This window comes from Aspergillus vadensis (assembly GCF_003184925.1).
Source record: "Aspergillus vadensis CBS 113365 unplaced genomic scaffold BO88scaffold_14, whole genome shotgun sequence".
In the NCBI taxonomy this organism is placed as follows: Eukaryota; Fungi; Ascomycota; class Eurotiomycetes; order Eurotiales; family Aspergillaceae; genus Aspergillus; species Aspergillus vadensis.
In genome coordinates, this window is record NW_020292052.1 from 595003 (window position 1) to 620914 (window position 25912).

The 25912-nt window shown below is 49.1% G+C and overlaps 7 protein-coding genes across 7 annotated transcripts; 5 read left to right on the forward strand and 2 right to left on the reverse strand.

Annotated features, from left to right (window-relative positions):
* Positions 1-617: 617 nt before the first annotated feature.
* Positions 618-3029, reverse strand: BO88DRAFT_464355 (WD40 repeat domain-containing protein; the record flags this gene model as incomplete). The annotated part of the gene is made up of 3 exons (XM_025711310.1): positions 618-1394; positions 1854-2162; positions 2295-3029. 3 exons carry the CDS (start codon positions 3027-3029, stop codon positions 618-620), a joined length of 1821 nt encoding a protein of 606 aa, XP_025562087.1.
* A 53-nt stretch (positions 3030-3082) lies between these two features.
* On the reverse strand, positions 3083-4723 carry BO88DRAFT_342727 (uncharacterized protein; the record flags this gene model as incomplete). Its single annotated transcript, XM_025703152.1, has 1 exon — positions 3083-4723. A coding segment is annotated over one exon (1641 nt), but the record flags the coding sequence as incomplete, so codon positions are not given.
* A 2361-nt stretch (positions 4724-7084) lies between these two features.
* On the forward strand, positions 7085-8606 carry BO88DRAFT_436160 (uncharacterized protein). The gene has a single exon (XM_025709545.1). It carries the CDS (start codon positions 7126-7128, stop codon positions 8530-8532), a length of 1407 nt encoding a protein of 468 aa, XP_025562089.1. The 5' UTR covers positions 7085-7125; the 3' UTR covers positions 8533-8606.
* A 625-nt stretch (positions 8607-9231) lies between these two features.
* On the forward strand, positions 9232-9516 carry BO88DRAFT_454584 (putative polyketide synthase; the record flags this gene model as incomplete). Its single annotated transcript, XM_025710808.1, has 2 exons — positions 9232-9286; positions 9344-9516. The coding sequence occupies 2 exons, from the start codon at positions 9232-9234 to the stop codon at positions 9514-9516; spliced, it is 228 nt and encodes a 75-aa protein (XP_025562090.1).
* BO88DRAFT_488762 (polyketide synthase) lies at positions 9419-16883 on the forward strand (the record flags this gene model as incomplete). The annotated part of the gene is made up of 9 exons (XM_025712635.1): positions 9419-10124; positions 10174-10285; positions 10332-13598; positions 13651-13842; positions 13894-14583; positions 14635-14841; positions 14891-14968; positions 15016-15090; positions 15153-16883. Exons 1-9 carry the CDS (start codon positions 9577-9579, stop codon positions 16881-16883), a joined length of 6900 nt encoding a protein of 2299 aa, XP_025562091.1. The 5' UTR covers positions 9419-9576.
* Positions 16884-17659: 776 nt separating this feature from the next.
* Positions 17660-17990, forward strand: BO88DRAFT_454586 (acyl carrier protein; the record flags this gene model as incomplete). The annotated part of the gene is made up of 2 exons (XM_025710809.1): positions 17660-17712; positions 17780-17990. 2 exons carry the CDS (start codon positions 17660-17662, stop codon positions 17988-17990), a joined length of 264 nt encoding a protein of 87 aa, XP_025562092.1.
* A 1129-nt stretch (positions 17991-19119) lies between these two features.
* Positions 19120-21839, forward strand: BO88DRAFT_464373 (glycosyl transferase; the record flags this gene model as incomplete). The annotated part of the gene is made up of 3 exons (XM_025711311.1): positions 19120-20304; positions 20357-21266; positions 21339-21839. Exons 1-3 carry the CDS (start codon positions 19571-19573, stop codon positions 21837-21839), a joined length of 2145 nt encoding a protein of 714 aa, XP_025562093.1. The 5' UTR covers positions 19120-19570.
* Between the last annotated feature and the right edge of the window lie 4073 nt (positions 21840-25912).

Sequence of the window (25912 nt, forward strand, 5' to 3'; positions counted from 1 at the left end):
TGCAAGAAACCTGCAGAGCAACACGGGCATGTATCTCGCAGCAGCTAGAGGACATTCTAAGTTGCTCGAAATTATACTTGCCCTGGAGCCAAAGTCAAGCGATCGTCAAGGAATGTACTCCGATCCATTGTCTGTGGTATTTACCAATGGCCATCTGCCGATGGTGCGGTTGGCGCTAATAAGGGGACATGGAGAGATCGCTACGCATATTTTAACTAAGCGCTTTGGTGGTGCACAACATAACACCGATGCGAGCGACGATGAATGCAATGTTGGCAATTTTATCTTTGACTCGGTGTGTCGTGGACCAACCGCCCCCGACCCTCATCTCGTCGCCGAAAGACTCCCAACTAAGCGCCCCGAAGGGCTTTCCCTCCCGGAGCTACCCACCACAGTTGCCACTACCTTGGAAGTTACCGTAGGATGCATTCCTCATGCTAGCCGTGTATAATGCCTAATAGTGTGATGTAGTCTATTTCAAGATGGATAAGAAAGGCCATATGCGGCAATGACGCAGTACCGGATAGTGGTAAATTAGTAAAACAAAAGCCACTACACTACTATTTGATTGTCTTCAGTCTCCATTCTGACCCAATCTCTGTCTACATTCACCGTGTCTAAATCTGACGCTCAGGTACCTTGGCTCGAAGAAAAGTCACTTTGCCTGACGCATGGCCCATTATGAGAAGATCATCATCAGTGGCAGCGGCACAAGTAGCATGGTAGTCATTCGGCAGCAGGATGGCTTCATTCCCAACCCGTGCCCATTCATTCTGAAATACTGCTAGATTTCGTGAGGGGGCGGACTCGGCTCCCTTGTAGAATGACCGAACGTCTACTCGGCCAACGTCCGTCATTATGCTTGTCCCATCAGCAGAGAAGCGCAGAGTTTGCCGACTAGCTGCAATTCCTCGCATACCAATAAATTTGCCGGTTTTCACGTCCCATATACCTGTTCCACCTTCAGGAGAACGCGGTTTCCAAGATGACAAGCCTCTGGTATATCCAGAGGCCAGAAGTTTGCCATCTAGTGAGAATGCTATTGCCCTTGGAGTATCCTTTTCTTCTGGCGGGAAATCTGCTATCAACCGTCTCAAAGTCCAAGTAGCTGTATCCCAGAGTAACACAGTGCCATCACTACACACAGATCCTATATGTGTGGTATCTGGGGACCACACTGTGTGAGAGATGTTGGCGTCACTGTCGGATGTCAATAGCGCTGTTATGACCTTTCCCGATGACAGACTCCAAATCGAAGTGCCTCGGTCAGGCAATGTAACAGCCAGAAGCTCTTCATCTGGGGAGAAGGCTAGACAGGATATTTTGTGTCCAGAACCCTTCAGAACCGGTCCAAGCTCCCCTGTCTTTCTGTTCCAGATGTTGATCGAGTATTCCTCCCGGTCATAGCAATGATCAGGCTGAGGAGGCTCATCCTCCAAGCCAGATTCTGACTTAGAGCGACACATCATAAAGTCCGGAAGGTAACTCATCCATACAGCTTGCGCGAAGATATCACTTTTCGGGCTGAATGTGAACTCTGAGTCCTCCCAGAACTTTTTAGGAAGCACGCACACCAGCTTCCCAGTATCCATGCTCCATACCTGATCACTAAATTTGGTGTGATTCGCAAACAAACGCCCGTCCGGAGAGAACAAAGCCTGTTCAGGGAACCAACTCTCAACCTCTATCGCTGGACTTTTGGTACGGATGATGTTCCAAACAGAAATACGCTCTCTCATTACTGCGACACTGTTGTGATCGGGAGCAAGATATAGTTGATAGACATGGGACGATGGAGACAGCTCGATCGATTCCTCGTTAACTGATTGCCCTGTGAGTTCCCACAAGCGAACACCTTCCTGAGCAGACCTTGTCGCCAGGAGAGACCCATTGTTGGAGAATTCAAAGATTTTAGCAGGACTTGTGCTATCATCCAGAACTTGTAGCAGCTCTCCGGATTTTGCATCCCAGATCTTGATTAGATTTCTGTGGTGGCTCTCATTGTCCTGCGCCGATGCCAACAGCCTGCCGCAAGGAGACAGCTGGAGCAGCTGACCACCACCATTAACCGTCTTGACAGCTGTGCCAGAAGCCCAATCCCACCATTTGATTTCTCCCTTCTGTCGCTGGTCAAATACACTGCTGATGAGAAATTTGCTTTCCTGTGAGAATATGAGATCTCTAGCGTCGTCAGCAGGAAAGGACTTGAGCTTATGGTGCGTTTTTAGGCACCAGATGGATATCTCCCTCGCCCATAGAACGGCAATTATCTCCTCAGCAGGGCAAAAGACCACCTTTCCTGTGGAGATCTTCACATACTTATCTGCTTCGAAGGAATGCTCCAACGTGGCATCCATTGTGTTCCAGATCCGAACGGTTCCCTTTGTACACAGGGTTGCCAGAAGCTCGCCATTAGGTGAAAGGGTCATAGACAATAACTTCGACTTGTGAGGCTTGAACGATTTGATCACTTTTCCTCGCTTGATATCAAAAAGTACGAGTGTGCCATCCAATGAATAAGAAGCCGTTCTGGTCTTGTCGACGGAAAATGTTTGCGCAAGAGCCCAATGGCCTCTTATCGGGGAGCTGATCTGTTTTATTGAGCGCCCGGAGGAGACATCCCAAACTTTGAGGTTTCCTTCCTTCGATAAGGATATGACTTCTTTGCCATCCTCAGAAAACGAGACAGAGCATCCAACTCCCATCGGCTTTAGGGTGTTGAGAAGTGTTCCTGTAGTTGTATCCCAGATTTCCACTTTCGGAGTTGCAAGTAGCTTGCCATCGGGCGTCAAGGCTAGACCCTTGCCTATGTGAGAGATATCACTAACAGCCTCATAACCTCCCAGCGTTTGTAATAGAGGGCTCCAGGATTTTCTCATGTCTGGTGGATTGATAATCCACTCAGGAATTGCGTACTCGTATTGCTTCCGAACTAGACTTTGTTCGGGGCTGTAAATGAGAGCTGAGGTGTAGACTTGCAAGGGTGCTCTCTCAATGATCGATCGTGTATGGCGTACAAAACGTTTCATATCGTGGACAAAATCACACATTTCAGATCGCCCAACACGCTATCGATTCAAGTTTAGTCACGCATGTTGAGAGATAAGTTTTCGGATTCCCGAGGAAGATACTGTGGGGCTGACAGTTGGTAGCAGGTAGTTATGTGACTTACAGGAAGACTAAGCAAGTACTCCGAGAGCTTTATCACAGCACGCGTTCCCTCAGATACCATCCCCATAATACTCAACGACTCGAGCCAATGTAGAAGATGCTCTCTTAGAAAAGTGTACACCGGCCCATCATCTAGAACGAGGTATGAAGCTCCACTTAAGTGCAGATGCTCCACCCAATACATGCAAGCATACTTTAGGTGCGGTGGAATTTTCTGGTCCAGCAGTTCTGAATCAATGTCGCAGTTCATGGTGGAAACGTCTCCGATTTGGCATATGTCGCGTCTCAGCGTGTTGGTGAGTGTCTCTATACAATTGAAAAATAAGTCGACATGCTTTTCCTTTCTCGATACCAGAAAGGTTCTATCGAGACATCTTTCTGGGCTTGTCAGATATTCCGGGAAGGATGGATGCACGAGACGAACTGGGAAATCCTGGCCGGCGACCAGGTGAATGACTGAGCTCAGACTTTCTAGAAGATCTTTCGTGTCAGCAATATCCTTGCGTACGAGATTGCTCAGAGTAGCCATAGACAAAGGTTCACAGAGCACGATAATGGCGCCCACGATCGCTTGAAAATTGAGACGGGTGTCATCCGTCTCCTCGGGCGTTGCGGGGTCAAGAATATCCTGGAGCACTTCTACATAAATTTTGTCCACTGTCTCACGAGGTGTTCTGTCGTCCTTCAAAAGTAAATCCAAACGTGATTTGGCCTTTTCTCGTGTCACTCTATAATCGCCTATAAACCGCCAAGCCGTCGAAGCATATATCCACAACCCATCGGCCTTCTCAGCAAGAGCATTCAATCTTTCGTCCCCAGGCCATTCTGGCTCAAGGCCATGCCTATCAGCTATTTCACGTAACTTGTGTTTGAGTGTCATTCTGATGTCGTGCCGAAATCTACCTTTATCATAGGATGATCCTTCCCCGTGAAGTCCGGCTATGCAACAGTGAGATCCTGACACATCATGTTCAAAGCTGGTGAAGATATGCTTTTGCGGCCTGCTGGTAAGGAAAAACTTGAGTCGGACAAAATTTAGCTGATGAGCTTCGTCAAATAATCGTAGGATGGCGCTGACAGGGTCATCCTCAGACATAGGCTGGCACTCGTCAAGTGCATCAATGACCACGACTAGTGTTAGAGGTAGGAGCCGGTTTCTTTTCTCCAATTTTAACAGAGGCTGAAGAATGAGATGGTTCCACTGCATCCTTAGCGAGACATGCTCCTTGCCAGCACCTGGGTGTTCCTCAAGACTTTTGCAAATTTCAGATTTGAGCTCAGGTAAACAACTTGCAAGTGATTGGCAGAGGGTGGGAAAGAGATAAGTGGCGTTGCTTTGCCGAATTTCATTCTTATCAAAGAAAAAGCTCGCACCCAAACAAATGGTGTCAGAGAGAGAGACTCGGTCACGGCATTGTACCGCAATGGTTCGTGAGATAGTTGATTTACCTCCACCGGCTACTCCATGAAGCCAAAACATGTGCTCTGGGCCAGGGGACTCAATCCAGTCCCGGATTCGCTGGATGATATTGGCCTGGGTCCCCTCGAAGCATCTATCTTTCTTGTCATACTTTTCTGCTTCAATCCCTGCTTCCGGTGCAATCTGTAATTGGTTGAATGACTGGTTGATTTTGATTGTCTTGTGCTATGGGTCAGCCAGTGCTCTAAAAGTAATTCAAAGGCGTGATTACCTCAAGATTTTTCTTCAATCCCCCTGAGGTTTCCCGGAAGCGCTTTTCTGTTTGCAGAAGCACGGTGCTATTGATTCCTAGTAAGTCTTGTCGAATTGCAGCATTGATGCTTTCAATGGTCTGGAGCATTCCTCTCCAGTCATCAGGAGCTCCCAAGTCTTCCAAAATCCTGAACAAACCCCGACGAGAATAGTGTCGAGCAAGGCGTATTTGGAAGTGGAGGATGCTAGTATATAGCTTGATTATTTGGGTCCTGACTGACTCAGCCAGAGCCTCCTCTTCCCTTGATTGATCGAGTCTTTCAGCCTTAGAAGAATATCTTTCGGTCCAATCATATTCCACGACCGAATAGAATGTCATGAGCCTTGTGATAGACTCGAACCCATTTGCAGCATCTTCATCTTGTGTGATGAATCGGGTTATGGGTCCCGCTAGGAGTACCAGCACTCCTGCCCATGCAAGAGCGGCATGAGCCTCTGAACACACTGCCGTTGTGACAATGCCTTGTACCGACGCAATTGAGTTAACTACCCGACGGATCTGTTCTTTGATGACTATTTCCTTGCCTCCTAAATGGAACTTGGTGTGGGAATCCTGGATTTCCTCCAATCTTTGGCGAATGATCGAGTGTAGATGGGGTGTGATGATGTGATCCTCTGGTCCTTCCCTGCCTTCATTCAAGAGAGCGCTTTCATAGGCTTTGACCAGACTGGCGTTCTTTGGATCGCGGATTAGTTGTTCATATGCCTCCTGCCAGAGACCCTTAAGCCCCGTAGACCTCATATGACGAGTACCCTTTATTGAAACATCGATTGGGTGTGCTAGAAGGGCCGGCTTCGCTGGTGATGACGGGCCTATGGCGAGCGGAGGACTGGATAGACCCTTCTGAGTGGGGTTGGCCCGTCCAGCCCCTTGTAAATGGTCAGTGGGCAGTGGTTGCTGTTTCCTACTGGAGAACACCCCTCGAAGCAGATTCCAGCAGCTACCAGATGAGGACCCGACATCTTTGGAACGTGTACTTTGCATTGTAGACATGGAGCGACCGTGCCTGGGAAAGCCGGCTTATCGGGAATTTCAGCGTTTAAAGTCTTTAGGGAATGCGGGGATGAATTCAGCTGCTTTTATAAATCAAATTCTTGGCCCGGTGGCTCTATGCAAACTGCAGGTTAGTGCCCATCACAATTGCACTACGGAGTGCACGGACTATAGTGCTCCTATGATGTGACAGGGGAAATGTAAGATACATAGGCGATGCACCAATCCGAACCACCTTTTAGCACTGGCCTGAAGGTCACTTTCTTGGTTGCCCTCCTGGCCTGCATTTTGCCTGCACCCGAACCTTCGAAGTGATAGACATACAAGTTTGGATTTTTGACAGCTCCTTAGGTGATTCTTGACATATTAATCTTGCGGGGCTTGTTTCGCCTTCATGTAAATACTTTTCAATGATATTTGTGGAGTTGAGTCCCACTACAGTAAGTACGCTAACTCGAAAGCCAATAATTGGTGCTTGTTAGATCAGTTGGTGGGCCTTCTGTCGTTCATTGTTGAATCAGGCCTACCCTTTGGATCAAGCTTCATTATCCTCATACCGGCTTCCCTATACCCCTCGGGAATCTTTTCCCTAGAGTTTTCATGAGACGTTTTTTTGATGATGCAACATTCTGCCTCATGTTTGCCGTCAAGGAATGCAATAACTCGAGAGGTTACACCGTCCACCTGCGTTGGAAATATGAGGTTGTTGGATCAGCTTGAGTGTTGTTGATGCATGTACATTATACTCATATCCATGATATCACACTTTCTTATTTCTCATTCCAGTTTCATTAGTCAGGCAGTATTATCATGGCTGAGCAGCGGGGCTCAATCTGACTGGAATGAGTGTGATGCATGCTAGTGCACCGGTAGTGCTTACTCCCGACGGATAACCTGCTGGATCAAGTAAAAGTCCGTCTCTAATGACAGTGAGTGTTTCCATTAGTCGGCCAAACACGCCTCCAAATATTTGTATCGAGGGCCATTGAGGATCGCATGAGAGGCAGTGGCCTTCCCATCTCACCCTTCGTCGGATCAGCACGGGCGAGGCTATACTTTATAGTGCGACGACTTACGGTGTATCTCCACCCCACTAACATTTTAGGCCCCCAACAGACGAGGCTAAGAACTTAGTACTAATTGAACCCTTCGCCTTCAATCATTTATTTAAACCATCAGCCATTATTATTCCATTGACCCCGCAACGGCCACTACACTTCTTACAATCATGCCGTGGACTACAACCGAGCAATCGCCGAACACTCTCACCCGGCCCCTTGGCCCTAACGAGGTGTTCATCAAGCTTGTCAGTGATTTTGGCCACCCACTAGGCCGTGAACACTGGGCAGTGAACTACACTATCACCATCCGTCCCCGCGGGGACTTCGCAGCCGATCTCCTCCCAGCCCTGATCCGCCACAGCTGGTTGCATCTGCGCTTCCAACACCCTAGTCTAGCCGCGCATCCAGACTCTTCCAACGCCAACCTCGTGTACACAATTCCTGACTCTGCCGATACCCTCAACCAATGGGCGTCACAAACCTTCTTCATCAAGTCGGATGCCCAATCCGCCGACGATGTGATCCGCACCATCGCACCCGCCCCTGACGCCCATCTCTATTACATCCCAAAATCCTCGCAAATCCTCCTGCACACAGCACACTGGCGCACTGACGGAGTAGGCGGCTTCCTCCTCCTCGGCCAGCTCGTCGATCTAATGTCCACTCACGCCGACACCATTCTCTCAGGGAACCTTCCCGACGCCTTCGACGCCTTCACCTGGGGAACAGAAACCACCCGACTATCCCTATCCGTCGAAGAAGCCGGCAACATGCCCCTAACCCCGACATACGAGCAAAAGGACACCGCACAGGAAGCAGTAGAGACCTTCGCCTACGCCCAAGGCGCCGTCGGAATCCCATACACGGGAGACGCCACCACCATCCCGACGGGCACCCGAGCCGCCGAGCTAACCTTCACCCCGGCGACCACCGCCGCTGCTCTCTCCGCCACGAAAGCCCGGGGCCTCGGCATCACTGCCGCCACGCACGCAAGCGTCGCAGCAGTAAACTTCCGGCATGCTATCCCCGAGCACCGTGCCCAGGGGCGTCACTACACCAGCACTATCCGGCACACGCTGCGGCCGTATATGCCCCAACCATACTCCGGTCCCGCGGGAGCCGCCACGCTGTTCACCACCGGTTGGATGTACCGCGTCGACGCCTCAAGTACCTGGGAAGAGAATGCGCGCAATTATCACGCTGAATATCGCCGGGGACTTACTGAAGAGTATGTTGTCGCTCATCGCGAATATGCGACCATGTTGGTGAAGTTGCTGCGGAACCTTCCGGCGCCGGATGAGCCGCCGAGTGATGTTGATATCAGTAGTCTAGGGGTTCTAGAGAAGTATTTGCAGAGGGAGTATGGAAGTCCCGAGAGTGGGTTTAGTATCTTGTATGCGGGGCTTGGAGTGGAGATGCTCGCAAGACAGGGAGTGGTGTATGTTTGGACGTTTCGGGATCAGTTGACGTTGAGGGTAGTGTTTAATGAGGCGTATCATACGGAGGAGCAGATGGAAGAGTTTCTGAGGGATGTTAAGGCGGATTTGTTGCGGGAGTTGGGGGTGGAAGAGTAGTGGTTGCTACATTGGGATGAGGTCAAGAAGAGGAGGGTTCTTATGATTCTTCTAATGTTTGTGATATCTGCTTGACATGACCTAACTAGAAACACACCGAAGCGTTCCATTATGGGAAACTATAGGCCTGGCAGATTTTACTATATTCCAAAATAAGAGATGCGACCGATACAAATTGCTTGGGTACCAAAACTACCACCTGTCGAGGAGAAGTAGCCGGATTCGAATCAAGGACAAGTCTATTCCGGAGCAAATTGACACTGTAAATAATTCTTGTAACTTGGAATATGCAGTACCCAATCTTCTACCGCATATTCTACGAATAAACTTCACTGACAGCGGCAATGTCGAAATGGTGGATAGCCTGTAGGAACCCGAGACGAGTACCAGCAACCTAAAAGTCAAAGCATGCCGAAGCACGAAAATTGACGCATGGTCCCAAGTTTTGTATATCCTGATTTCCTACTTTCTTTTCCAGTTTTTTTGGGGAATGCGTAGCATCATGATTCGCGCAGCCTTCATCGACAGGTTCCGATAATTTTCTTAATTCAGGATTCATGTATCTAGAAACTTGACCTTTTTATAATTTTGATTAAAGCAGCTGGGAATAAATAGGCCGATGAGCATGTCCTCTTCCTCACATCGAATGTTATCACAGACTAGTTCTATAAGGACTAAACGCTATAATTGAGCCTTAGCATGGAGCACTCGGCTTCAACTTCTCCCTGTGAACCCATCGCCATCATCGGCATAGGTAAGAAACTCTACCCCCACCGAAACCGAGATTACTTTAATACTAACGTTGGCCTAGGATGCCGCCTCCCAGGCCAAGCCTCATCCCCATCCAAACTCTGGGACCTCCTCCTCAACAACGCAACAGGTTATGGCCCCGTCCCACCCTCACGCTACAACGCCGCAGCATACTACCACCCCGACGCCGACCGACCGGGAAGCATCAACTCAACGGGCGGCTACTTTATTTAAGAAGACATCCACGCCTTCGAAAATGCCTTCTTCGGAATCAACAACCTGGAAGCGACAGCCATGGATCCGCAGCAGCGAAAGCTCCTCGAAGTGACATACGAAGCGCTTGAGAACGCTGGCGTACCACTGGAAACAGTCCGCGGGTCCAATACCGGCGTCTATGTGGGTAATTTCACAAACGACTACCTGAACATGCAGTACAAAGACCCGGAGTACGCCTCCCGATATACTGCCACAGGAACAGGCCTGGCTGTGCTAGCGAATCGTATTACACATTGCTTTGATCTGCGAGGCCCGTCGCATGTTATTGATACGGCATGTTCGTCGTTGTTGTACGCACTGCATTCGGCTTGCTTGGCGCTCGATGCTGGGGACTGTGATGCGGCTGTGGTGGCGGCTGCGAATCTGATTCAATCCCCGGGGCAGCAGATGGTCGCTGTTAAGGCGGGGGTTTTGTCGCCGGATGCGATGTGTCATACTTTTGATGAGTCGGCGAATGGGTATGCAAGGGCCGAGGGGGTGTCGGCTGTTTATTTGAAAAGGCTGGGCGATGCCCTGAGGGATGGGGATCCTGTTCGTTCGGTCATTAGGGGGACTGCTGTTAATGGGTGAGTTTCCATTTTGGTGGTAGGGCTAGTTGCTAATCATGCTGCAAAGGAATGGTCGGACACCGGGCATTTCTCAGCCAAGTGTGGAAGGGCAAAGGGCCGTTATTCGGGCGGCGTATCGTCGGGCAGGTCTGGATCCGGGAGATACGGATTATGTCGAGGTAAGCTTCCTCGAATGGTGGCAAATCTATATGCTGATAATGAAAGGCGCATGGAACTGGGACTAAAGTTGGTGACCCTACAGAAGTCGAGGCAATATCCGGTGGTTTTCAGCATCGGACAGGACGACCGACGCTTGTTGGCGGAGTCAAGCCAAATTTGGGTCACAGCGAGGGGGCGAGTGGTCTGTCGGATGTAATAAAAGTCATCCTAGCGCTCGAGAATAAGATACTTCCTGCGACGGTTGGGGTGAAGGTAGTCAATCCGAGGATCAAATGCAAAGAATGGAACGTGGACATTGTCACTGCAAATCAAGCGTGGCAAGGATCCCGGGCTCCGCGAGCGTCGATCAATTCGTTTGGTTTCGGGGGTTCAAACAGCCATGCTATTGTGGAAGCATGGGAGGCAGACCTGCTGACCAACGGCTACGGGGAGTCGTCCATAGAGGAAGATTCAGGGAGGCTCTATTTCTTGCCCCTTTCGGCTCGATCTGAGACGTCCCTCCGACAAATGGCTAGTGATTTGGCTGAATCCGTTTCCCACTCAGCTCAACCTATTCCAATCAATGATCTGTCATACACGCTGAGCTGCCGTCGCTCCAAGATGGCTACTCGTGGCTTTTTCATCGAATGTCAGGCGAGTCTGGACAAGGGACTCGATATGTCAAACCTGAATGTGCAAAGTCTCGATAATGAAGAACCATTTCCGTTGTGTTTTGTGTATACCGGACAGGGTACACAGTGGGCTGGCATGGCGAAGGAGCTTCTAAGTCTTAGCAGGGTGTTTAGAAAGGCCATAAGTTATCTTGACTCTTGCCTCCGTGCTCTTCATCCGAACGATGCCCCCGCCTGGACGCTTGAGGGTATTCTGCGCGGTGACGAAAACCGCGATATCAGCGCCGCAGAGATATCACAACCACTGTGCACTGCGGTTCAGATAGCGCTGACAGATATGCTCAAAGACTGGGGTGTTTTCCCGGAGACGGTGGTTGGCCACTCCTCTGGCGAGATAGGAGCAGCGTACGCTACCGGGGCTATCAATGCGCGGCAAGCCATCTTTGCGGCTTACTTTCGCGGAGCTGTTGTTGCTGAGGTCTCTGCTGAAGGTTCTATGGTTGCCGTAGGTCTTGCACAATATCAGGCAAAGGCGATTGTCGAGGAATGTGGGTTTACAGAATCTGTGATCGTTGCATGTGCGAATTCGCCGGAGAGTACTACCGTTAGTGGTGATGCAGACGCCATCGATTCTCTGCTCAAAGTTTTTCAAAATAGAGGTATCTGGGCACGGAAGTTGATAACTGGAGGTATAGCGTATCATTCGCACCATATGAAGGCTGTGGGGCCGAGATATGAGGCTTTACTCAAGCGCTATTGGAATTTGACTGATGGCCAGGTCAGAGGTCAAGTCAACGGTCAAGTTAATGGTCACATCAATGGATATCCTAACGGCTCTTCTGATGGCCATGTTAATGACAATGATAGTGCAAGTGTCAACGGCTACGCTAATGGTCAAGTTGATGGTCAAAGCGATACTCCCACGCCATCAGTGACCATGATTTCAACTGCGACCGGTGGCCCGATCAGTACAAGTGAAGTCGGGATACCGAAATACTGGCGCTCGAATCTCGAATCTCCAGTACAGTTTGACGCGGCCATCAAAATCATCCTGGAGCAAGGGAGTTATCATCTGATAGAACTCGGTCCGCACTCGGCCTTACAGCTACCCATGAAGCAGACTTCATCCGTCATGAAACAGAGTCGCTATACCTACAATTCTGCTCTCATACGCCACCAAGATGCCCAGCTAACCACCCTTCAACTTGTCGGTTCCTTGTTCTTGCACGGACACGATGAACTTCAGCACCACAAATTGTTCGCAGATAACCCCCAACCTCACGTCTTAGTCGACTTGCCACCTTATCCCTGGGACTACAGTTCACCCACCCTATGGACTGAGCCTCGCGCCAGTGTCGAGTTTCGTCACCGCAAATATCCAAGGCACGAGCTCCTCGGATCACAAGTATCAGGAGGGAACACCGCAGGTGTGACGTGGCGTAATATACTGGACCTCAATGAGGCTGAATGGCTGACTCACCATTGTCTGGGAGCATGGGTATTATTCCCTGCCGCGGCGTATATTGCAATGACCGTCGAAGCAATGTGCCAGGTTGCAGGGCTAGAGCTGGAAGACAGTCCTGGAGTGGAACTTCGCGATCTCAACTTCGTCAAAGCACTCGATATGGACCTCAAGAAGAAGCCATCGGTGGAGATCTTTTCCGAGATGCGCCCGATGGCTGTTTCTAGTGTGACAAATTCGGGCACTTGGTGGAAATTCAGTGTCGTCTCGATTGACGGCGATTCCCGGGCAACTTTGCATATGAATGCAGCTGTGCGGCTAGCAGATTCCTCGCCATGCATAGATCGGGAAATCAGACTTGATAGATCAAAAATGCAGAAAGATGCAGTCCGCATCTGGTACGACAGGTTCCTTCAAGTAGGGCTGAACTGGGGCCCTCGGTTCGCTGTTATGGAGGAGATTTTCCGGGATCGCGCGCGGACGGCGCCCATAGCAGCATCCACTACAAATCTTCAGCGCGGAGACCGGTTTTGTCGGTACATTGCACATCCGATTTCTATAGATGCAATGTTACAAACATCATTTATCGTGACTACTGGTGGCTGGGTGAACAAACTCCGCGCTACGGTTCCTGTTGCACTGGACTCGGTATACGTCGCGCCTCCGTCGGCCCTTGACATGGATACGAATAAGCCATGGTACGTTGACACCAAGTCAGAGGTCGTGGGTTTTGGAACGCATAGAATTGATGCAGAGTTGTTCAATTCGTCTGGAGAAGTGATGATCAGAATGAGCCAAGGTCGCTGTATTGCCTATCAAGGGAACAGACAGGCGGAAAACACTGAACAGCGCAGTCCCCTGCTAAGAGCTGCGTGGAAGCCAGATCTCACTGCATTGACTGCTTGGGGTCATGATAACTATCTGGAACATTTCACTCGGGTTTACGGCTCTAAGAAAATGACCAACGACGTGCTGTGTTTAGTCGGTGTCCTGGATTTGGCCTGTCATCAACATTGTAATAGCAACATCCTCGAACTGGGGAGTCAAACGCAGATTTCAGAGTCTGTTCGTGACGTTCTAGGTGTTGACTCCTCTTTCAGAAGGTACAAGTCCTATCATCGTGGGGTCCTAGTAAACGGCGATCTAGTCGGTGTGGGGGTGTTCCCGGAGACAAGAGATGAGCAAGATTCAAATCAAGTCCCACAAGACAAGAAGTTCGATATAGTTATAGTCCCCTCGGTATGTTTGGCTTTGCTCAATTCTGACTTACTCTGACACTAACGTGCTCCAGGTTGGCCTCTGGACGCCGGATATTGTCAGCAGACTCACGCCGGGGGCAACTGTCATAACGATAGGGGATGTTCCCACCGACGGTGTAACTTGGACAAAGACCATAAGTGGAAGTAATTCTTTCCCTGTGACAGTTGGGACTATAGACGGCCTCGTTAGCCCGAGAAAAGTCATCAAAACCCCGACAGTCGTGGTAAGGTCTTTCGGTCACCTCTGAATGCGTCTATATCTGACAAGGGTGCAGGTGACCCGAGATGAGAAAATCACACCTCTAGACATAATGCTCCAAAAGATCCTACAAGAATATCTGGGATCTCTCATCAGTATTGTTAGCTTATCCCAGGTCAGCCCCGCGACCGTTCCGGACCGTGCATTCGTCGTATCCACTTTAGAACAGCAGAAGCCGCTTCTAACCAATATCAACGAGTATGAAATGGCACTGCTGAAAAACATCACCGATCGTGTAGCAAAGATTGTATGGGTCGTCAATGGCGGTTTTATCGATGGGAAAAGGCCCGACTTCGCGCCGGTTTTAGGGCTCTCCCGTACGCTGATGCTCGAACAGCCTTCACTTCAGTTCGCGGTTTTAGATGTGGACGATGATTCAGCCTCATCTGAAGAAACCCTACGTAACATCGTCAAAGTATTGGATCGATTGATCCATAAAAAAGAGCCGGACTTCGAATTCGCGCAACGAGATGGCACCCTCCATATATCGCGCTGGGAACCTGACGTGCGTCTGAATGAAAACTTCCGCCTCAAGCAGAACAACAAAACCATGGATCTTTCCTTAGCAATGGCCGGACGATGCAAACTAGATATCAAGGACCCGGGGCACATGGACACGATCCATTTTGTACAGGAAGACTATTCCACCCCCTTGCATCCGGATTATGTGGAGGTCAGCGTGAAGAGTGTGGGTATAAACGCAAAGGTATATCTCACGCTCAGAGTTTATTAGCGTTTTCAGTAACAAAGGCTATAGGATCTGTATGTCATCAGCGCCAAGGTGGACACCAAGGATGCAACATGTTCGTGTGAATGTGCCGGTGTCATCACAGCAGTGGGCGACAATGTGTCGGAGTTCAAGATCGGTGATCGTGTAGTTGCAATGGCACCCAGTCATTTTGCAACCGTCGAGCGCTTGCCAGAATGGGCAGTGTTAGAAATACGCGATGAAGAGGACTTGACAGTAAGTGCTAAGTCCGTACCAGCGAATAGGAGCTCATCCATATATACAGACAGCCTCCACAATTCCGCTTGTATTCTCAACGGTCATTTATGCACTGCATCATCGGGCGAACTTGCAGCCAGGAGAGGTAAGCACTGTACAATCTGTTTCGCATGGCTGGACTTACCCAATTAGTCCGTTCTTATTCATTCCGCTGCTGGGGGTGTTGGAATGGCAGCGATCCAGTACGCGAAGCATCTTGGAGCCAAGGTAAGGAAACCTGCAGGTGCAGTAGTACTAAACTCCGATAAATCGGCTAAGCTAGATGATAGGTCTTTGCCACCGTCGGAAATGAATCTAAAAAGTCATATCTCGTGGAAAAGTATGGTTTACATCCAACCCATATCTTCAGCTCGCGAAATTCATCCTTCCTTCCCGCCATCATGGAAGCCACATCTGGTCAAGGAGTTGACATAGTATTGAACTCCCTGACTGGCGACCTTCTGCGCAGCAGCTTTGAAGTATGTGCCAACTTTGGCCGCTTCATCAACATTGGGAAACGTGACATCCTTGATCATGGCCTCTTGGATATGTCCACGTTCACCCGCAATGTCTCTTTCATGGCCTTTGATCTATCCAACCTCTATCTCTCGAAGAACCATAGCCATCACAGACTCTGGAAGGCCTTACTCACAGAAAGTCTTGAACTAGTGAGAGCCAAGATCTGTGAGCCCTGTTTCCCGATCAAGACATTTGAAGCGTCAGATATCACCGATGCGTTCAGGCACTTCTCCTTAGGCACACGGCTGGGCAAAGTAACTGTGTCATTCCAAGATCCGAACACCAAGATCAGGGTCATCCCGAAGAAGTATGAAACAACTTTCAGTCCCCAGAAATGCTATCTCATGGTCGGAGGCCTGGGCGGGCTAGGTCGCAGTATATCCATGTGGATGATGTCTTGCGGTGCTCGACGGTTCATATTCCTCAGTCGTTCGGGTACTGACAAACCCGAGGCGAAGGACTTGGCTGATGATCTACAAGAGCAAGGGGCCCATATCATAGTAATCCGGGGAAATGTTTGCCACTATGAGGATGTCGAACGGGTCGTAGAAGTAGCAGATCGCCCTATTGGAGGCGTGATCCAGGCATCCATGGCACTCAACGAGGCTATATGGAGTGATATGCCATATAATGCATGGCACACGACTATGGGTCCCAAGGTGCAGGGCACTTGGAATCTTCACAATGTGTTGAGGAAGTATGGTCGAGACTCCCAGCTGGACTTTTTCGTCATGACTTCATCTATCTCGGGGACCATAGGCACCGCAACTGAAAGCAACTACTGCGCAGCCAACTCATTTCTGGACGCCTTCGCCCGTTATCGCAACCACCTGGGACTGCCGGCCATTTCCATCGGCTACGGAATGATTTCAGAAGTAGGATACTTGCACGAGCACCCAGACATCGAAGCGCTCATGAAGCGTGGAGGCGTCCATCCCATCAACGAAGACGAACTAATCCAAATCATGAATATTGCTCTCGTCAACCAACGACCATGTACATGGGACTCCCGATACGATCACCTGGCAGGAAGCCACATTCTCACTGGTGTGGAATTTACCAGTCTCCAGGAGCAGCGAGAACGAGGATTCGAGGGTGACAACCATGTCCTTGCTGATCCTCGCGCGGCATTGTTCACTGCGTCCTTTGCCCGCGGCGCCGCGGGCGAGGGCAAAAGCGAAACACAGAATGCGGCGGCGCATCTCCCTGGGGATATTGCACGGGCGCTGCGCGACAACCAAAGTGTGGAGTCTAGTCTTGATGCACTTCGGGCTGTTGTGTCGAAGAAAATATCGAATCTTATTCTTCTGCCAGAGGCTGACCTTAAAGCGGATCAGCCTCTGGGTGACTCTGTGTTGGATTCTATGCTGGCTGCTGAGTTTCGGACCTTTATTTTCCGCATGTTTGAGGTTGACGTTCCATTCGTTGTACTTTTGAAGAGGAGTACTACGGTTAATCATCTGGTTGATATGATTGCCCAGGGTCTGCGAGCGAGTGCTTAGAGGCCTTTTTTGCTAGTGAGGATAAAGAGGCTATGTAGTCCACAATGATAAGAAACTGCTAGTTGGAGACAGAGTCGAGGATAGAGGTCCTTCCGAATTCGTGATATCTATCCCGAAATTCATTAGTTCAGTCTAAAGATCTTTCAGTGGATGTATTACTATAAAGAGAATGTTTGATCTCGATAGACTTATCTACTTTCCGAGTTCAAGGGAATGCGACCAGTAGAGGTACCAATCACGACCCTCGAGGCGATTAGACAACATTCTTTTTCCTGGAAGTGCAACTGGGCCAGTGTAATCATGCCATTCCAGGGTTTGAATACAGCAGCTGAATATGAAACAGTACTGGATAAAGCTCAGAAGAGCTAACCCGCAATTGTGATCTACACGGTACAATCCTCTGGTCAATATTAGCACAGTCAGGTGCGAAAGAACGGCATGCCCCCCGGTATAAATATCCGCGGAGCTGTCCTCTGGTATGGGAATGTCGGACGGAAGCGGAAATCAGAATCAGTGCAGGGAGTCGTGAAGTCATTGATATTGACCTCTATATATGAAGGGCATGCGACCTCTAGCTATAATTGCTCCCCAGGCAATAGTCTCAATCTTCAGTTTCTTGGTGGTCATTATCTCATAACGTTCCAGAGGGTCTTCAGTTGGATTCTCCCATCCCAACTTTATCTATCTCCGTGTGCTACTGCGCAGCCTAGTTGTTCTTCGACACTTCCTCCTCTCCCAAACAACTCAATCTACCGGCGATCTCCATCAGCTACAAAATGGCTTCCGAAGCGGCATACATGCACCAAGCCCCGGCCGTCGAGCCGCTCATGTAGGATACCCACGCTGCGTTCACTGAGCCCTCTGCCCGCGACGCCATTCGCGCCATCATCTCGCAGAAGATTTCCAATCTCATCCTTCTGCCGGAGACCGATTTATGCGAACCAGCTTCTGAACGAGGCTGGTATGGGTTCCATGCTGACTGCCGAGCTTCGGATCTTTATCCACCGCACTTTCGACGTTGACGTCCCCTTCGACGTGCTTTTCAAGAAGGCAACTTTGAACAGTCTGACCGATACGATCGCCCGGGATCTGCAGGCTAGTGCTTAGGCACTTCGTTGTCGCCCCTTATTGTTGGGCTGACGCGACCGGCGATGGTTCCATAATGAATAGTGATAATGTTAGTAATGATATGGAAGTTATTTACCACTTGATGGTATATTTCTTGATTCGGAAATTTTGCAGGAACGTCGTAGATACAAGAGATCAGGAAGCCAGATTGTCTGGCAAAGTGCCTTTCTGAACAAAGGGGGGAGAGCCTGAGGTCTAGATAATGGTGCTGGACCCTTTCTGCTGTCACTTCCATCCTCTCACACCATCGCTGTTTCATCCTCGCTGGCATCTCGCCCCCATTCGAAAAAGGGTCCTGCTGACATGCTATTTTCAACCCCTTGTGCAGCCATTGGGGTCCATTCCTTTCAGCTCGTATTCTAGAAAGTCCCACGGACTCCTTCCGTTACTCTTAGCGTGATGTTTGTTTTTTTTTCTCCTGGCTAAGCGAACACCATCATCGCCAATAGACTTCATACTACGCGATCATGTTCATTTCGCGTACCAAACTAACAAAAGTCAACGAGAAGAATCTTCACTGCTAGAGAAAATCGGATGAGACATTTCCAATCAGGATGCTCTTTCTGTCTTAAAAACCAAAACAATGCTGATCCTTTCCTGTTATTTCATTCAGGAACCGAAGAATGCTATCGGCCCGCTAAGTGGAGATCTTGCGAACGTGGATGACGCTCACCGACCAGCCCTAAGCCCGCCGGGTCATGCCGCCACGTACTGAGGCGCAAAACCTAATCGCACAAAAATAGACAAAACTGGCCGGATGTCTCAGGAACGGACCCATCTAACTACCGACACTTGAGGGCTGGGGCCACCATGCCATCGTCTTTCCGTGGATTGCGACACCTTCCGCTCGAAATAGTAGCCATCGTGCTGGCTAGTTACGTAACAGCTAGCTTGACCTTGTTGGTTTTGGTTTACGACCTTGTTATTCCTTGTTTATCTTGCACGGCTCTTGCGAAGGTTACTTGAAGCTTTGTGGCTTCAGCCATTGCCGCAGAGTATGATGCTGCGTAAAATGTTTCCGGCAGGCGAAGTGTTCAATATCTTGCCTTGTGCGAAAACAAATACAAGAACTGCATAATGCCTTACTGTGTATTCTGTACGCACGCTACGAAAGCTAGCTCTCGAATTGGACGGCGGAGTAGGGGCGGATCCCATAGTTTCTACGGAGTCGATCCCCTAGCCCAACTGCTCCGCAGTCTTACATAGGACATGTTTCCAGGCTGGTGGCGATTGCTGTCTGGTTCTGCGGAGGACCTGGACACGCTTCCTGTCCAACCATAGCACAATTTCAGACCCAGGTCATCACAGCCCATTGGTAAATTCGAATTGCTGATCCGCACACTTGAAGAAATCTTCTGGATGATGAGTATTACTCCGGAGGATGATTACTTGGACCGGCTTCTAGCCCGACTAGTAAAGCTTTCAGTTGGGTTCAAGTGCACATCTAAGTGGACACCGGCATTTGTTCCTGGACGCTGTACCACCGGGCTCCGGCCTTTAAAGGACGGTTCCAGCCAAAAAGTCTCGATGGCCAGATAATTCGAAAACTACAAGGGGAAATGTCACGCAAGCATGCTCGCAATTCCATGGTGGAAGATGTGGTCATTCCTGCCCATCTCCTGGCCGCCACCACCCAAGTAAATGGTCCCTGGGCAGCTCGGGATGACGAGTCCTCTGCGTCTGGACCTGGCCCTGTTCATCAGGCCATCCGTGATGAGGCATTGGAAAGACAGTTTGGTCAAATCCGCCGATCAGCCAGCGTCAACAGCTCGCACCCACAGAAGCCCAAGGATACTCGCCTCCGGCGCCAGAGTGCACCCTTGAGTGTATCTGGGATATCTACGATTGCAGAGATCGAACCGGCACAGCTCTCTCCCAACGGATCTTCTGATGTCCAGTGGCAGCATGGCCAGGACGACCTCGGAGCACACAGCAGACAATTGAGCGAGTCTATTCCGGCGACGAGGGGTGACGCGTGGCCTCTTCCACCCCGACCTCACAGTTACCGTATCTCCCGCATTGAGCCGACAGAAGAGCCTCCCCAAAGGACAAACCGGCACAGTATATACGACGTGTACGAGAAAGCCAAAGAAAGGCGTGTTGCTCTTCAGAGAAAGTACTGGGTGCAGGTCCTGTTTGAGTATACAGTCTATATCGTGCTCTTGGCCTTCATCTACTTCGTCCTCATTGGCATGCCTCTTTGGCGGGGTGCCGTGTGGTGGCTCTACTACGTAGTGCGTACCAAGTTTGTCATCCCAGGTGGATGGGGAATCACAATTGGCATTGCTATTCTGTAGGTATCACTCATCGTCTTTACGACAAGAAACTAATGACTTACTATAAAGCTACGCGTTTACTCCCCTGTTACTTCTCTTCGAGAAGAACCCTCCCCCGGTGGACAGCGATTCCAAAGAGGCCGACCTTGAGGGCAATCGAAACTCAGCGAAAAGTACAGCCCTTTTAATTCCTTGCTATAAATCTGCCAACATCATTGGCCCTACACTCGACGCGGCGCTTAAAATCTTTCCGCCTGAAAACATCTTCGTCATTGCGAACGGCAACTCTCCAGAGCCATTAGACAACACTGAAGAGGTATGCCGGCCATACGGTGTTAACCATCTTTGGTGTCCAGTTGGAAGCAAGATTATTGCCCAGTTTGTTGGCTGCTACGCGGCCAAAGACTTTCCCCATGTTCTCCTGATCGACGATGACTGCGCACTGCCTCCGAACTTCCCTGTCGTTAGCGACCGACTCAAAGGCCGTATACAATGTATCGGATATACTATTAAGAGCGTTGGGCCAGAGTCCTCACGCGGAACCCTATGTCAGCAGGCGCAGGACCTCGAGTACAAGATATCAGGCCTTCAGCGTGCATTTGCCGGTATCTTAGGCAGCGCCACATTCCCGCATGGAGCCATCTCGTTATGGAAGACCGACTTCCTCAAGCAGACTTTCCATGACCATCCAGGATTCTCTGTGTCTGAAGATTGGTTTTTCGGTGATAGTTGCCGTCGACTAGGCGGGCGCATTACCATGTGCTCTGCCGTATTTGTCGAGACAGAGACCCCATCGGCTGTCTTCTTCAGTTCAGGAGGCTCGCGAGGAGGTTTCGGTGAGATGACCATCTTCAAGCAGAGGTTTACGCGCTGGAATTTCTTCTTTGTCAACGGCATGTGGTACAACATGAAGTACATCTTGTGCAGCTGGAACCTCGGATTCTGGGAGTTGGGTGCGAAGCTGTTTGTTTTTCAAGAGGTTGGTTCTATCACTGCGGATATGTGCTATGGCACAGGAAATAAAATCTTTCTGCTTACTCACTAAAACCAGGTCTACGAAACACTATTATACCTCCTCGCGCCATTCGTCCTACCGATCTCGCTAGTTGTCCAACCAGCATTCTGCGGCATCATGTTGGGCGTCACCAACGGCTTGTATTTTCTAAATGTCATCATCTTCAACCTGGTACATCTCCGCCTGAAAAAGGAGACCGTCAGCTGGAAATGCTTGCTCCTCTACTACATGCCGTACAAAATCGTCCTCTTCATCATCAACGTCGTCAGCTGTTATTGGTCCCTCTTCAAGTACGCCCGGTACTTCGCTACGAGACATCCCAAGGTCATCGAGGATGACAAGGCTGTGGAGGTAGTGCTGCGTCTGGAAGATACCACAGAGAATAACAACGAACCCAAGCCGACGAACAAGGCACCGGGTCTTGGTCGGAGCTTCTCCGTGACCAAGGTCAGGGCTAGGAAGACTAGCAATGCCGGTGCGAAGCCATCCGGGCCTGGAGGGGTTTCTGTCGCCGGTGCTGAGGGTTCTTGGATTTGATTGAACCTTTACTTTCTTCGGTATATATTTAGGCTATCTTATTTTACCATTAATGTATATAGTTCTTGTGAAAAGTCTATAGAATCGTTCAAGCGTATGGAAAAATTAGTGATTTATTGACTCTTCTCCGAGTTGTAAGGCACTAGCAAGGGCGGGTTCCCTGGACATTCAACGGAAATCATTGAATTGTGGTGAGTGTCCTATTCAAGCATTCCCTAGTTATATCTGTGAAGTGTAGGGCCCATCACAATCAGCATATTTTCTTTGGGAGAACCTGGCCCCTGTCACCTTAGATTTGCGACTAAGTGGATGAGTATAAGGTGCTGCTATTCATTGCCAGAATGCTATTCACGTCCTTCTGCTAACCGGAAATATATTGACTTACCCGGAAAATTCCATCCACTCCTGCATTGAACAGTTTGGAAGATCTTGAGCTTGGATTACGTCCAGGGAATTTGCCGGCGCTGGATTGGAACATCCCACAAATATCAATTGATTTTGCGCGCATCTGTGCCCATATTAAAGGGCTTCCTATCTTGTACCAATTTCCTGACTCTATCCGGGTAGAAATCATGGTTTTCTTGAAAGTATGCGAAGCCTTACACGCTTCTTCTTCGCAATTGGACTACCATGGATCGCCTTCACTATCGTCTATATCTGGAGGGAATCGATGTATAACCCCCTTTAGAAAAGCCACGTATCTTCACATCCATTCTATAGTGCATACGTTGATGCCGACCTTCACTCCGATCATATGGAAGACTGGACTACTATATCCGATTCATTAGAAAAATATTCAATAAGCAGAAAGAGCATTTGAAATACCGAAGACAATCATTATAAAGATGCAGCCAACCCCCATCGGCCATCTTTCTCTTCCACACATTCGATCGATCTCAATCCTACGTAACCGGTCGGGCCTTATAAAGAGATGACCCGTCCTCCATGTTCTATTATCCATCCCATAAAACATGGCACTGCAGCATCCCATTGTCGCTCGAATTCAAAGATCTAGAGCTATTTCCATCAACTGAATGGGCTCTTGAATTATTCAGTTCTTGAGTAATCACAGAGCTTGCGAAAGCTCTTCACTATGTCTGGGAGGAAAAATGATCGAAGACATGCACGTCATGCGGGCTATAATACTCGATACATCCTCGCCTCAGGACTCCTGAATGGTAACTACATGGCTTTTGATTTTGTTTTCTACTGCGTGCTGAAAATATGATATAGATTCTATGATTGCAACCATGATACCCTACATCCTCTGCCACACTCATACCCTTCTGCCTCGACCTGGAGGCATTTTGTGGCTCCAAGTTGATTTCCTATAGCATGACGAACGAACGCCTTTTGGGATTGTCATCGAGATACGAGCAGTGACAAATTCGATACAAGACTCAAGGGACACTAGCAAAGCCACACAGTATTGCTACGACCCTGCCAATGTTTTATTGTGGCGTTCTCCAATATTCGCATATGGAGACACCAAAGAACCAGAGCTACCCTATCCGTAAGCCAAGTCTCTCATCCGTATCCAATGGAAACAGAGGAGGGAGCACAAGTACTATAAAGAGGCTGGAAAGGCCCTCGCGGTCTTAAGGAGAAAACCGAGGAGAAAATGGGCCTGCTCAATGAGCCAAGCAACGAAGGCACACATACTATACTCTCTGAAAAGGCACATGCGGAAGCCATAAGGGAGCAATATAAATGAACCTAATTCACAACATAGGGAATACCAAGAAACAACAGCTTCCAAAACCATGAGTCAAGGCACCCAACCCGTATATTCAAAGAAACGGAAGAGTTATATGGGTTGTTGGGGCTGTCGACTAGGCTCATGGGGCAGTTGAGGAAGATTGAGAAGAGCATGTGCCTAATCCATTTCTCCGTGACTTAGATATAAGACGACGACATCTCTCTAGGTCAAACACTGCCGGTCGATAACATAATAAATATTACGCCATACAACGCCCAAGGAATAGCACTGGTCAGTTTGAGAACAACCACATTCATCTTGTCACTTCTCATCCGCAGAGCATCGATCGTGTTAAGCCCCGCCCCATTAGCCTCCTGTCGTTGAAGCCACACCCGTATCACCCTTTTGCTTGAAGTTTCTTGCGGTATCCAGCAAAAGCTGGTGCCGATGTTAACCCTGACCTCGCATTCTTGATAATTTTATCGATGTATGACTGGATTACCCACTGGACTCTGTCATATCTTATGGCCCTATTCATGAGCAAGCTCGGATGCGCGCCTGTCTATGTCAAGCTTACAGATGTGGCATCGGGCCGCTCATCGAGCTTTACATGTGGGGACATACAAGAACCAGGGCTGACGCAATAGCAACTGCTCCGGTCTAAAAGCCTACACTTCTAGTTGGGCACTGCGGGCCCAAACGAAATTCGGGTAAAGACGATCGATTCATTACAAAGCGGCGAGGGCCCTGTTTTGATCCTCAATGCGACCGCGACGGATGGTCTAGGGTTCCATGAAGATCCAAGATGCATCACATTTGAATAGAAACAAGACAACACAGAGAAATAGAGCGTCCGATACATTGACAAGTGGACCAATACGCAAAAGGGAACTCAACCGCTGTCTTGAGGATATCTTGAAGGGTCTCCTGATCGAAGCCCTAGGAATGACAGTAATCAAACCGTCGGTACCTAATCACTACAAACTTCTTCCTCAAGAGAAATTGTTTCCTTCCCCACCTTCCCAATACTGCTTGCCTCGTCGTTCGGCGTTGTCATATCTATCACGACCATACTTGTTACAGATATGAGCTGGAAGGGGAAGCTCACTGCTGAGACATACATATTGTACTAAGAAGATATGGCACGCCTCAACCCCGGAGGACAATCCATACCCCATTGGTGTTGAACTCGACGCCAGCAGAGACCTAGGCCAGCAAGAGAACACCGCTGCCAGGCAGCAGACTTCAAAGGCAAAGGCGAATCTGGCGCAAGAGCAAAAATATGTCTAATAGGTTTAAGTAAACCAAGCATATTTCAGATGTCCTGCCCAATCGTGGCTGATCTGCCACCATATCTTTCGGCAGTCCAGTCATGTCTGAGCCTGTCGTACACAGAGAACACAGGGAATCTCTTGGCCCAAGTGGTCTAAGTCACTCTGTTCAAGTGCCTGTCTTGCCTCAATACATGCACAGGATTACACCTGTGTGTGCGGGGTCATACTGCAACATTCAAGTATTGAGTAAGCACTCCAATCCTGCCTGATCTTCTAGGAAAACTTTCACAGCTCAGGTCGCTGTTGGAGTTGCGGGCATAGAGCCAACCTGATATGTACATGAAGTCCGGGTGGACGGATCCAGTTACTTGATCCAGAGCATCACCAAGAAGGACCCGCTGAAACATCTAGAGGGTGAAAAACGTTTTGTTGTCACAACACTCAAATCCCTCACTTCTGAGGATCTACATATTGATCGTTCGCCCGAAGTGGGACCCAGGAACTTGCACCGAGTTAGAGTTCCTGGTGATAAAGATGAACGAAAAGTTCCACAACATCACATAATTGTCTGAAATAAAATTGGCTTGCGAGGAAGACATCATACTTGGAATAAATGAGTACGCAGCTCTACATTCTACTACTTACAAATCAGCGAATGTCTCAGGACTATCCACAAAACAGCGTCTCAGAGCTCATCAATGTGGACTTTTGGGTAATACCGACATTGTTACAGATCTTACGCTGGAAACCGCGGATGTGCCTTTATTGGGCCATCGCTATCTTCTTTTTATATCTATCACTAGGAATTACAGAGATTGTGCTATAGTGCTGATACTGCTGATTATAATACTGCTCCTGGTGCTACCGAGTGTCAGGACCATTCCTCATGACTCACACTGGACAGGGTCATCAGGTTTCCATGGTGGATTTTGATTATCAAGAACATTGAGATACGCGCAGTGTACCAGTATCAATTAGTAGGGAATAAATTATAAATTATGGGTACATAAGTTCTATTATTGGCATTTGGGGTTCTGTGTCGAATTCTTGTTGTTATGCGCAGAAAAAAGAATACATTAAGTAGGGCATTGAATCGCAAG

What these genes read in the sequence shown, in the direction of transcription:
- BO88DRAFT_436160 (XM_025709545.1), top strand. Translation starts at nt 7,126, where the DNA reads ATGCCGTGGACTACAACCGAGCAATCGCCGAACACTCTCACCCGGCCC.